Genomic DNA, 13,426 nt, shown 5'->3' with positions numbered 1-13,426 from the left:
AACTTGCTGTCCATGTCTGACGTGCGACTGAAGGTGCTACAGGAATGTGGAATTTATTGGTTTCATGCTTTAGCATTCGCCGTATCTGCATTGTCTGTTTGCTTCTGGCCTCCCACCCGTGCGTAGCACGGGTATCTCACTAGTAGAGGAGATGATGCCTCTCGTGAGTTTGTAAAATGACTGGAGAAAGACTGTATTCAATTATCTGGGGTAATGGTAAAAACCTATAAGCCAATGTGCCTAACAAAAGAAGAGCAAATGGAATTTAGGAAAAATAATATCTGTCATATTTGTGAGGAGGAAATTAGTGAAGGTCCAAAGGTAAGAGACCTTTGCCATCTCACTGGTAAATATAGAGATCTGGCTCATCAAAGTTGTAATTTCAATTTTAAACTTCCCTCTTTCATTTCAGTCTTTCTTCACAACAACGCACACTAAGACACACATCTATTTATTAAAGAATTGAGAAAAACCAGTGGAGACATTTCAGCCATTCCTAACACAAACCAGAAATACATCTCATTCACAAAAACAATTTATACATCTCCCATAACTCATATCAAATTTATTTACGCATTCAAATTCATGTCAAGTCCATTATCGGACTTAGTATCAAATGTTAAAAACTTTCCAAATCTTAAATCACATTTTTCAATTAAAGAAGAGATTGAACTTCTTGAATTCAAGAAGGAATTGTTGAATTCTCGTATCTTTGAGTCTTACTCCTCTAAAAATGATGACAAATGACAAAAGAGTCTTACTCAAAGATACGAGAATTCAACAATTCCTTCTTGAATTCAAGAAGTTCAATGTCTCCTTGAATTGAAAAATGTGATTTAAGATTTGGAAAGTTTTTAACATGTGATACCAAGTCAGGTAGGTCAAGATGTTGAGCATTTCTGAGTTGCATATTATATCGAGACACAGATTGTCGGGTAGGAGGAAGAATGTCATGGTGACGATCACATTTTAGAAGACCAAGTCCAAAACGCAAGAGAAGCTCATTCCTACGTTCGCCCAACAACCGTTTACCAAGATGACAAAGTTGTTGCACATAGGACTGAATAGATGGGTACGCAATAAAACGGAGCGCACGAGGCCACACTGTCAAAACGAAATGTCCCAGAAGATAAAGAAAATAGGGTCACATTTATGTATTTGTTTTAAAACTGCTTTTTCTTGCTGCGAAACATGTCTTGCAATGTCCTTGAATATTTCAAATAAAATAACTCCAACCCGCCATTTTTGATGAGCTTTTGTACTAGTGTGTATATATATATTTATACCTTATATATTTATATTTATATATATTTATATATATTTATATTTATATATATATATATATATATTTAACCCTGGTGTTGGGCTATCGGCTCGGGTGCCGGCTTAGGATCCTCGGATCCTGGGTTCGAATCTCGGTCGATCGCTGAATTAACGCCAGGGGGGTTGACTCAGCCTGTCATCCTTCCGAGGTCGGCTAATTGAGTACCAGTCCACTGGTAATTCCCTGTTTGTCGTTAAAAGGCGGCAAAAAGGGTTGGCGTCAGGAAGGGCATCCGGCCGTAAAACATTGCTTCAAAAAGGGGACCGAAAAACAACAACAACCACGGTCCCCGAAAAAGGCCAACCCCCGCTTGCGGGGAAAAATGGCCTCCAAAGGTGGGTTTTTTTAAAATATATATATATATTTATATATAATATATTTATAATATATATATATATATATATATATATATATATATATATATATATATACACATACACTAGCTACGCTCGCCTCCCCACGTGTCGTTACTGAGGAACGGGATTATTGTAGCTGAGGATAATGACTGTACCTGAGTTGCTGTGTTGTCATGATTTACACCAATCATAATACAAACAATTCTTTTGCACAAATTTATTTGTAGTGTTTGTGATATTACATTTTTATAAGCAATTGAAGTTGAAGATGTAGGTTGAAAAAATATATATAATTCAAAAAAGAACCCCTCAGCACACATATGGGAGGGGTAGGTGCAGACTGGAAGTTTGGGACGATTACACCTCACCACCATGAAATTCAAAACACATCACCACCAAGTAACTTAAAACATCCCACCACCACGTAATTTAAAACACCTCACCCCCATGTAATTTAAAATACCTCACCCCCACGTAATTTAAAACACCTCACCACCCAGTAATTTAAAACACCTCGCCCCCACCAAATTGAAAACATCTCACCACCACGTAATCCAAAACACCTCACCCCCATGTAATTCAAAACACCTTACCACCATGTAATTCAAAACACCTCACCACCACGTAATTCAAAATACCTCACCACCACATAATTTAAAACACCTTACCGCCATGTAATTCAAAACACCTCACCACCACATCATTTAAAACACCTCACCACCAAGTAATTCAAAACACCTCATCACCAACTAATTCAAAACCCCTCACCACCACATTATTAAAAACACCTCACCACCAAATAATTCAAAACACCTCACCATCACGTAATTCCAAACACACCTCACCACCACATAATTCTAAATACCTCACCACCACGTGATTGAAAACCACCACCACGTTATTAAAAACACTTCACAACCACGGAAACAAAAGTTTGAGGGAGTAGTTCAGTGACAACAGACACTGCCCAGATATGTAGATATATAGATAAACTAGATGGTATTCATAGAATACTTACCCTGCGCAGTCAACTTGGTGTGAGCCAACTCTTCTATTTTTGAACGTTTCTTTTTTTTTGATCCAATATGGCTGCCAGATCACGTGAACGATGACATCATAAATTTATATTCTCTAAATAATTGTTGCACAGATCATGCTCAATAAATTTCAAACTGATCAGACTAAGCGTTGTCCCTGTCGAATTATGACGTCATAATTATGGCACCATTGACATCATCGTTAACAACACCTATTCCCCATATGGAGTTCTTTACAATGAGCCACGTTTCAATTTTTAAAATGCTGACATGGCACACACTTTACTTTACTGAAATGCAGACACAAATGTTATATTTTCATCAAAAATCTTTGGAATTTCGCCAAATCTGTTTTGGTCATGTGTTGATATACCTCAGTGATTGACAAATCTGAAATCAGAATTTTATTTGAGGTCAAAATGACCCCGTGAGGTCGCTCCGTACTTTGCCTGCTCGTGATGTGCAGTGTGATAATTAATTCCATGCCCATGCTTAGAAGACTCTTCTTCACGCAATAACAACTTCTAGCTTCCATGCCGTACATCCAATTATCTTGAAATTTTGCACACGTTTCACTTCATTAACTTGAGTATAATATAAAGTTTCACGTCGATCAATGAAGCGGTTCAAGAGTTAGAAAAAAAATTATTTTTTTGTTTAATTATTTATATCTGCCAAACCACGTGACCTACCGCAAATTCCAAAAGGTCATTTTAGTAGATTGATATGCTGAACACATCTGTGAAGTTTCCCCTCGATCGGATCAAAAATGGGGGAGGAGCTAGGTTTTAAAAGTTTATGCTTAAAAACGTCACAACTCCGAAACCATGTGACGCATGATGTCATACTCGCTGACGTTTTTGTTCGTCATGGGTATGCGATTCTGCCTGCAAAGTTTGGCCTCGATCTGTTCAGTCGTTTAGGAGAAAATTGGATTTTAGTGGTTTTTCACTCAACAATATGGCGTCCGAACCACGTAACCTACGACGTCATTATGATTTTATTTCTGCATCAATTTATACCGAGAAGATGCTCAAGAAATTTCATCCTGATTGGATAAAGTTTTTTACTTGTCGAATTATGACGTCATAACGGCGGCACCTATGATGTCATCATTCACATATGTTATTCCACATGGAGAGTTCTTTGCAATGAGATCCATCTCAATTATTTCTGTGCAGCGGTTTTTGAGATACAGAGGTGCAAAGTTTTTTGTTTTTTCCAAGATGGCGCCCGTACCACGTGACCTGTGAAGTCATAATATTCACTAAAATATTCTACAAGAGGAGTCCCTCCTGTGGTGAAAATTTCATGTCAATCGGACCCACGGTTGCTGAGAAAATGAATTTTTAAAATGCAGACACGCACGCACGTACGTACGTACGACGTACGGACGGACCCGAATGCTTAACCCTGCCTTTCGCTTCGCGAGCGCAGGGTAATGACTGTACCTGAGTTGCTGTGTTGTCATGATTTACACCAATCATAATTCAAACAATTGTAATGCACAAATATATTTGGTGTGTTTGTGATATTACATTTTTATGGGCAATTTAGGTTGAAGATTGAGGTTGAATGTTTTTTTTTCAAGAAAGAACCCCTCAGCACATACATAGGGGAGGGGTAGGTGCAGACTGGAAGTTTGGGACGATTACACCTCACCACACATAATTTAAAACACCTCACCACCAAGTAATTCAAAACACCTCACCACCAAGTAATTTAAAACACCTCACAGCCATAAAACACGTAATAAAAACACCTCACCACCAAGTAATTTAAAACACCTCACCACCACGAAATTGAAAACACCTCACAGCTATCAAACACGTAATAAAAACACCTCACAGCCACAAAATTAAAAACACCTCACCACTACTTCATTTAAAAACACCTCACCACCAAGTAATTCAAAACGCCTCACCACCACGTAATTCAAAACACCTCATCACCAACTAATTCAAAACACCTCACCACCACATTGTTAAAAACACCTTACCACCACGTAATTATAAATACCTGACCACCACGTAATTCAAAACACCTCACCACCATGTGATTTAAAAACACCTCGCCACCACGTCATTTAAAAACACCTCACCACCACATAATTCAAAATACTTCACCACCACGTGATTCAAAACACCTCACCACCACGTAATTCAAAACACCTCACCACCAAGTAATTCAAAACACCTCACCACCACATAATTTAAAATACCTCACCACCACATGATTCAAAACCACCACAACGTTATTAAAAACACTTCACAACCACGGAAACAAAAGTTTGGGGGAGTCGTTAAGTGACAACACAGACACTGCCCAGATGTGTAGATATATAGATAAATGACTGTACCTGAGTTGCTGTTTTGTCATGGTTCACACCAGTCATAATTCAAACAATTATTTTGCACAAATGTATTTGTAATATACGTGATATCACATTTTATAAACAATTGAAGTTGAAAAAAAAAAATTTCCCCGAAAAAATTCCCCCCAAAAAAATATATATATATTGGAAACATTTTCAATAAAAATACCCTTCGGATATACCGACGGGAGAGATATGTGCATACCAGAAGTTTGGTACGATTTCACAAAAGTTTGAGGGAGTAGTTCAGTGACAAGACAACACAAGACAACACAAGACAGACACTGCACAGATATATATATATATATATATATATATATATATATATATATATATATATATATATATATATATTGTTACTGATCGCGGTTTAGATGGTATGATGGGCCGAGCGGATGGTCCAACCGCGACCGAACAGTTACTCCCCGATTAGAACCCGATTCCACCCGACGTTGACCAGATCGCACCACAGATATTCGATCGGGAAACCTCTAAAGCGACCGAAAGAGAAGGAAAAAGAGAAGAAGACAGAGTACGGAGGCAGAACAGATTTATTGTACACACACAAGCAATGGATGGAAGAAGCAGTCACACAGCGAATCGTTAACTTATACTATTCAATTTACTTAACCCCAGGACAACGATTAGGACAGACGACGTTCACACTTACACGGGGGAAATTGCAGGCAGGTATGGCTTGAGGTGGATTGCTGGAGAGGGAGGCAGGGTCGGAGGCAGCAGCTCTCAATTCCTCGCGTTTTTGGCGGGAAAACCCTCCATCGCGTATCCGCTGCCGATGCTGTCGACGTCACGCGCTGGCTCGGTTACACCTGTTCCTCTCCTGGTGGAGCCGTCTCCCTCCTCTCAGCGCGTCACTCCGTCAAACCTTGTTTCCTCCCCAAGTATCTCTCCTTTTTGGGTTTGGAGCGTCTCTCGTCTCACAGCTCCTCTCGCAGGTCACCTCTTCTCTCATCTCCTGAAGCAGTCCCTTCCAGTCGCTTTTATCACTCGGGGCGGAATCAAGCCGCCGGCTGCGAGGGCACGCCTACCGGGTCGCTAACCGCGGTGCTGGTTGGCTGTTAGGGCTGTCCGATTCCTCCTTTGCTCATGACGGCGTGCCACGCCTGTGAGTTGGCGGCTCCTACCCCCCTCTCCTCCGAGATGAGCACATGGGCAATGGCGGCTTGCGGGATTGAACACCACTCACACCCCTTTTGAAAGGAACTTTGGAGAGCGGAGATGTTTGGGGAAATTGAAAGGGCCTACGCTTATTTTGTTTGATACAATGCAAAGTCAATCTAGTGGGAAACACATATTTAGCCTACATAGAATAAGGAAATACACTATTTAAAAAGATATATCGTGGCCTGTGTGTAAGTTTCATGGAATTAACTAGGAGGACGGCTGCGACCATTATTTACATTACGAGGGTGTTACACACAACAAAACCATACTTTTCACATTCGTTACACTTCTCAAAACCGTTACAATATATATATATATATATATATATATATATATATATATATATATATATATATATATATATATATATATATATACACATATTGTTGCGGATCTCGGATTACGGCGCTCCCCTTACCGAAGGGGGGTTAATCCCCTCGTCTATTAAGCTGGCTGTCCGAGTCCTGGAGCTATGACGTCACTTCCGGTCAGCGCTGAATAGGGTGGTAGGCCAATTGATCCTATTACCTAATTAGCAGCGCCTCCCGGTAAGCAAGGAAATGAGCCCCGCCCGTGCCGCGGCTGTAATGGACACGCCGAGTGAAGCGAGCCACGACTCAGGCCGTTAACAAAGACTAGACCCGATTATATGCGGTTTCTATATCGTGCCACCGATATTCAATTGGGGACGGGACGAAAGCGATCGGATGAGAAGAAATCAGATAAAGGAAGAACACAGAATTTATTGTACAATAATGAAGAGGAAACGAAAGAGGAAGAATATACAAAAGAAGGAAATAAAAGGACACAGGGCAACCTTAAACACTCTTAATTAACACGCCCAGGACAGAACAAACACACTTACACGAAAAGGTGGTGGTGGTGGGAAGGAAGAGAAGGGGAAAATTTCTCCCATTCGATGTCAGAGCCTGGTAGATAGTTATAAGAAACGCCTACTTGAGGTTGTTTCTGCCAAAGGGGGAAATACGATCTATTAGAGCCAAGGGTGTACTTACTTTTTCCACATGCGAAATTTGCATATATGTTTATTTAAATTATACAATGGACTACAAAATGTAAATGTTTCATGATATTTGTTATATTATATCACCTTTATCTATCAATATTGTTGAAATGAAGATCAAATAGCTGTATGTTGAAATATGTTGAAAAAGTCAAAACTTTACATGGGGTGTACTTACTTTTTCACGTGACTGTATATAATATATGTATATATATATATATATATATATATATATATATATATATATATATATATATATATATATATATATATAGGGTTTTGGGGAGGTTGATTATATATATTGTTATGAATTTGGTAGAGCAATATTTAGAGCTAGGTAGATCTGAATAGGTAGGTATTCGGCTGTCGTGACAGGGACTCTACATGTAATAAGTTATCGATGTTTAGGCGTTTGTCGGGGTAAGATGTATGATTGTGGATCTACCTGGAGGTCCGAGTGTTAAATAGTGAGGGATTAAAGGTAACGCCCCTGTGAGTCTCACCTGGTAGTCAAACCTTTGTCCATTATGGCACTGCAAACCACATAAACATTAGTTAGGTCCTTAGCGCAACATTAAATAATTCCCTTTCCCTGACATTGACTTCGTAATAAATAGACAGGAAACCAGGCCAAAAACACCGCCACGGTTGGCCGCCGCCGTTCGCACCTCAAAGGCCTACCAACCTCGCTGGCACGTGTTACAAAACGACCGCGGGGGGGTCGCGGACGGGAGATGTCAGGAGTCGCATGCCGCAGAGGGCGTGACCTGGGCGAGTTGGGAGGCTGTGATTGGCTGAGGAGTGCGCCAATGTGACGTCATCGGCCACCAATATATGCGACGGTCGGACGCCATTTTCAGGACACACACGGACACACACGTCGATGAGCGATCAAGTCGGCAGTTGAGTTGAGTTCGGCAGACGCAGGCAGAGACCAGAGAGTTCGTAGGAGTTGGTTGGAGCACACAGTCGACGCAGAGACAGTTGGTGGAAAAGCTCCCCGAAGGCAGTTGGTGGAAAAGCTCCCCGAAGGCAGTTGGTGGAGAGTTCGTTCACACACCGAGCACACCAAGCCCACAGAGCACGCAGCAGTTCGTTGCAAGTCGAGCCCTCCGTTGAACCATTGGTGCACGGGCCTTGTGGAGATCGTCCTCGTGTGAAGCTGCTGGCCACGCGTCGGACGCGTGGTGCTTGGAGCGGGGCCTCGTGGAGCTTGGAGCGAAGGACCTGGTGGTGTGCGATCGGGCCAAAAGGAGCGGTGTTGGACGGCCGCCACGCCAGACGACGAAAGACAGATAAGCCGCATCCGCGTACATTTGAACGACGTGACGTGTTATTTTTGTATTCATAATCTCCCTCGTATCGTGTTTGCTGTCAGTCGTGTGGGGACGTCCCGATTTAGAGTTATTAGATTTACCGGCGCGGCTTTTTCACTGTATTACTATTCGATAATAAATCCTTATATTATTTTCTGTATATATATCTGAACGCAGTTTTCCTGGGTGTTTCATTTTAGTAGATAAGGCGGCGGGCGGAGCTTTGCTGCATGCGCCATTCCGCGCGTTTAACTTTGTGTTGAACTTGAATCCGCCATTGAGTTTTCGCCTCGGGAGTTAAAGTCTCGCAAATCGGTCATCCGTAACTGTGGTGTTAATCACGGTTGCGTAACAAGTGGTGTCAGGAGTGGGATTTGAACCCGTCGGACAAATTTTTTTGTCCGCGGCGAGACATCGACACGGTCGGACAAATTTTTTTGTCCGCGGGGCGACATCGACACGGTCGGGCGTACATTGCGCTCGACGTTCGAACGCAAAATTTTTATAGTTGAGGCGGAGAAATTTGATAATCAATTGGGCAAACGAAGCGCGATATCGCGTCTTCGTCAAATTTAAATTGTTTCAGGAATTATTAAAATAAATACGCGCGCGGGGAACGACCTTCCGAAAAGCGGATGTCGGAGGTCGACGAGATGGAAGTACGCAGCGAGGCCTCCGTCAGCGTTGGGAGTGAGCCGGAAATAGGGGAATTAGATGTCGAGGTGAGCCTTGGAACCTCCCCCGTCCCGAGCACCAACTTATCCCCCTCCCCCACCGGGGAGTCGGGAGCAGTAGGAACGGCCCCGACAACCGACCAGATGTTGGGTCAATTGCTTCAAAAAATGGAGTCCCAGGGGAAGGAATGTAGGGAAGGAATGAAGGGAATGAGTGATCGCTTGAAGGAACAAATTGATGGGCTGGAAAATAAAATGGAGTCCCAGGGGAATGAATGGAGGGAAGGACTGAAGGACATGAGTGACCAAATTAAAGGATTAAAAAGGGAAATGGCAATTGTGGTAAGTGTACAGGTGAGCGGAGAATGTCCACAGTTCGATGGGGAATGTGTACAGGTAGATGGGGAATGCCTGCAGGTAAACGTGGAGTGTCCACAGGTGAGCGGGGAAGGAAATTTGGAATGTGAGAGTTGTAATGGGGAATGTTTCCCACATTCTGGCCTGGTTGTTTATCGGGACCGTGTGGATGTCACAACACCCCAACCAGGGGATGAATTTGGAATTGTGCAGCACCAGGGCGGTGGTGCGGAGCAAGAGGGGGTAGAGTTTTTGGGGGTCCGTGCAATGGAGCCGGACCAGGTATTTATTGGGGATATTGATCAAAGCCTGGCGGGGCCAGGAATGATTTGTGATGAGGATGATTTGATCCAGCGGCTGGAGACCTGTGACAGTCCCATGGAGGTAGAGCTTGTTCAGGCCCAAAGGAGCCTGGGTGATGAGGTGAGTTGGTCCGAGGAGGTGGTTGGAATGACCGAGGGGACGCTCACTGTACACTGCTATTTGGAAACAGAGGCTCCAAAATTGGACAACCAGTTGGGGGAGTGTGTTGGCTCCGGGCTGGATTTGGATCTTGGAGGATCGGGAGATAGAGCTTCTGGAGATTTGGTCCCTGTAGGGAATTTGGATCAACTGCAGGGAGGGGCAGAACAACCGGTGGTAGAGGTTGTTCCCTGCAGCTGCGGTTTGGCAGTGGGAATGAAAATTTGTAAAAGAAAATTTAAAATAAAATTACAATGGGAAATTGATTTGGAGCAGCCATGGTGGGGATTGGTCCCCGGGCTGCGGGATCTGGACATGGCGAGGTCATGGGTGATGGCCTCGGGCCAAAGTTGCCCCTTTCAAAATTTGGGTATGCCAGCCAGCTGGGGGGCTGTGATGGCGAGATTTGGACGTGGGGTCCAGCCTTGGGTGTCGAGGTACGACCTGGGTCCCACGGGGGGTCTGGTGGAGTGTGGCGTCCCTTGTCCATCGGGGCGCCGTCCGAGCTGGTGGCTCGGGCCGGCAGGGTCACCGGACCCTGGTGGGGGTTAAGACCTCCAGAGGGGTCCGAGGTGGTTTCTCAAGCCTGGGTTGGCATTTATTGAGGACCACTAGGGGGAGGTGTTGTGGGTCGCGCTTTGGTGGTGGCACTGCGGACGGCCAGCTTGGGCCTGATGTAGTGATCACCCGGGCATGCGACCTGACACCCTCTCCCTGAGACTCTGGGACAACCAGCATGTGGTGACCTGGCATGGTGGTTGGTCTATGGACGCGGGTCAAACCGAATGGACAGGGATGGAGATAGCCTGCCGGACAACCATTGGGGCATCTGTGGAACGTGATGGTGTGAGTGACCTTCCACAGATGCTCCGTTATGATTTATGGACTCTCGGGTTGGGAAGAGAGCCATGGGGATGTGAATCGGGAGATGTGTAACGAGCCGAGCATATGGGCCATGCTCGGCTGGCATGTGTATGGCAAAGCATCCTTCTTTGGTGAGGTTAGTGAAATGTGATAAATGTTTAGCATGGGTAATCTGTGGGTTAGATGGAAATTTAAGGGTGGATTTTGAAATGCCATGGTGGACACTGTACAGTGACGCCATTATTGATCCAGGTGTGTAGACCAAAGTGTTGGAGGCTGTGATAAAATTAATAGGGTAGCAAGACACAGCTTTCAACTGGTTGCGGGGGCAACTGTGCTGATATTTGGGACGCGGGATGATGGGGATGTAGTTGTGTAGCCTGAGGGTCAACGTGGTGCTGTGCGTGTCCGAGGTGTGTGGACCATGTCTTCTGGGTGGGTCTCCTGGTGGAGCATGGCTGTTGACTGGACCTTGGTGTGGTCAAGTGTGGGTGAGCACTGGGGGGCTGCAGTTCTGTAGTCGGACTGGGGGATGATGGGGAGGTGCAGGGGACGTGGCTGTAGGGATGCCACGCACTGCGACCGTGCCCCCCAGGGCCGAGGTTGTGTGTGCGGTAGTGTGTGTTTTGGCAGCAAGTGCTCACCACATTGGCCAGCTGGGGCTGCTGCAGCTGTGTTCCTCGCAGGGGGGCCGAAGGATGGATGGTGGGTCGCACCCTTATGGACACTCATGGGCCATGTTGGCGTTTTGACTGCTCACCTTGTCCCGGTGACCCTTGCACGGTAGAGGTGCAGAGCTGTCGTGGCCACAGGTAGTTGTGTAGTGATGATCACCGTTGGATGCGGATCCACATACCTGCCAGTGTAGTGGGGACAAAAGAGAAATTTGGAAGTATTTGGTAGGCCCAATGTGAAATTTTGGGAATTGTATGGGTGGATGGCACCTTTGGACTTGACCAACCTGCAACTACCTGCACTTGAGGTGAGTGTTTTGAGGAGTACTGTCCCAGGCTTCAGGACTTGCTTTGGAAATTGGGGACATGTAAATTGGAGTTGGGAGGTGAGAGCGAGTGATGACATGGCCGGTGAGGGGATGGAATGGGAGCCACAGTGTCTTGTGGGTGGCGTATGTTTTGTGTTGTGGTTAGGTGTTTTGATGTGGTCGTGAGAGTGGAACCTGGAGAGTGAGTGATGATTATTGGAGATAATGAGGGGCGATACTTGTGCTTTTGGAAATGTGCTTTTGGAAATGTGTGATGGTTTAAATGTGAACTGGGGGATTTCACATGTGGCAGGCCATGGCAAGCCTTGTAACACTTTTTACACCATCTATGAATTGTACTGAATTGTGCTGAGTTGTGTGGAGAATTGAATGGCAGCGGGGGAGGAAGTGTGTTTTGGGGTCTTGTGGGTGGGGAAGGTGTGTGTGTCCGCAGGTACAGAGCAAGCTCTGAGGAGCGATGCCTGCGGGCCCCCCTCTGCGGCAATTACCCCTGGCAGCCGGTGGTAACTGGAAATTGGAGCTCGTCGGTGGAGGGTCTGGTTGGGCGCCGCGGGGTGAGGAAGTCCCCCGGTGACCCGTGTTGCTGCGCGAAAGCAGGAGGCAAAGGGGCCTGGTGTGTGTGGAGACCCTCACCGGCGAGGTAACGGCGGAAAGGGGCTGTTGGGCTGTCACGGGGCCAAGAGGTAAAGGGGGGGGGGGAATGAACTTGTAAGTCGGTTGACTTGTTTTTGGGACTGCGGGCACCACAGCCTGATGCGCCCCCACCATCTTTTTGTGCGGTACCTCCCCGCTGCCTAGTTGAGGAATGCACACACACGTGAATGACATCAATGCCATGGTCCTGCAGGGGGTGTATTGAAATAAGTGCTTTGTTGATTTTTGAAATGCCTTGATGACCTATGGAATGAGAATGAGTGGTTAAGGGGTCTGTGTTGCATGAATGTGGGCGAAATCCACCGAGCCGTGTCACTCACCTGTAACATCTGGACAGGGCCCGTGGAAATTTAGGGGGATGCATTGGGGATGGCCCCGCAGGTAAGGTTGTGTCTTGTGGCATCCACCGGGGGACGCGGTCTGTAGACCGGGGTATGTACAAAGGTTAGAGTTTTGAGTTTGGAAGGATGGTTAAGTTTTGTGGTTAAGTTAGTGTTGTGTGTTGTTGTTTCCTCCCTCCACAGGAACAACGAAGAAAATGTACATACTTGCATGATGGTTAAGGGGTTCAGCATGTTAAGGAAGTGTAGGTAGGTAGTCCGACTCACTTCCCACAGCCCTCCTGATTTATTTCATAGGTTAATTAAGTGTGTGACAGTAAGTGTTAAGGCTGGAATGGTAGCGCCTGCGGTGAACCTTGCAGGAGCTACGGTTCCAGGGGGGGGGCTGTGTTATGAATTTGGTAGAGCAATATCTAGAGCTAGGTAGATCTGAATAGGTAGGTATTCGGCTGTCG

The 13,426-nt window shown here is 45.2% G+C and overlaps 1 protein-coding gene across 1 annotated transcript; it reads left to right on the top strand.

Annotated features, from left to right (window-relative positions):
* Positions 1-8,863: 8,863 nt before the first annotated feature.
* On the top strand, positions 8,864-10,693 carry LOC144891683 (uncharacterized). The gene is made up of 2 exons (XM_078775480.1): positions 8,864-9,644; positions 9,708-10,693. Exons 1-2 carry the CDS (start codon positions 9,252-9,254, stop codon positions 10,659-10,661), a joined length of 1,347 nt encoding a protein of 448 aa, XP_078631606.1. The 5' UTR covers positions 8,864-9,251; the 3' UTR covers positions 10,662-10,693.
* The last annotated feature ends 2,733 nt before the right edge of the window (positions 10,694-13,426 follow it).

Source organism: Myxine glutinosa, chromosome 4 (assembly GCF_964187855.1).
Source record: "Myxine glutinosa chromosome 4, kmMyxGlut1.1, whole genome shotgun sequence".
Taxonomy (NCBI): Eukaryota; Metazoa; Chordata; class Myxini; order Myxiniformes; family Myxinidae; genus Myxine; species Myxine glutinosa.
This window is presented reverse-complemented; position numbering and strand designations above follow the sequence as displayed.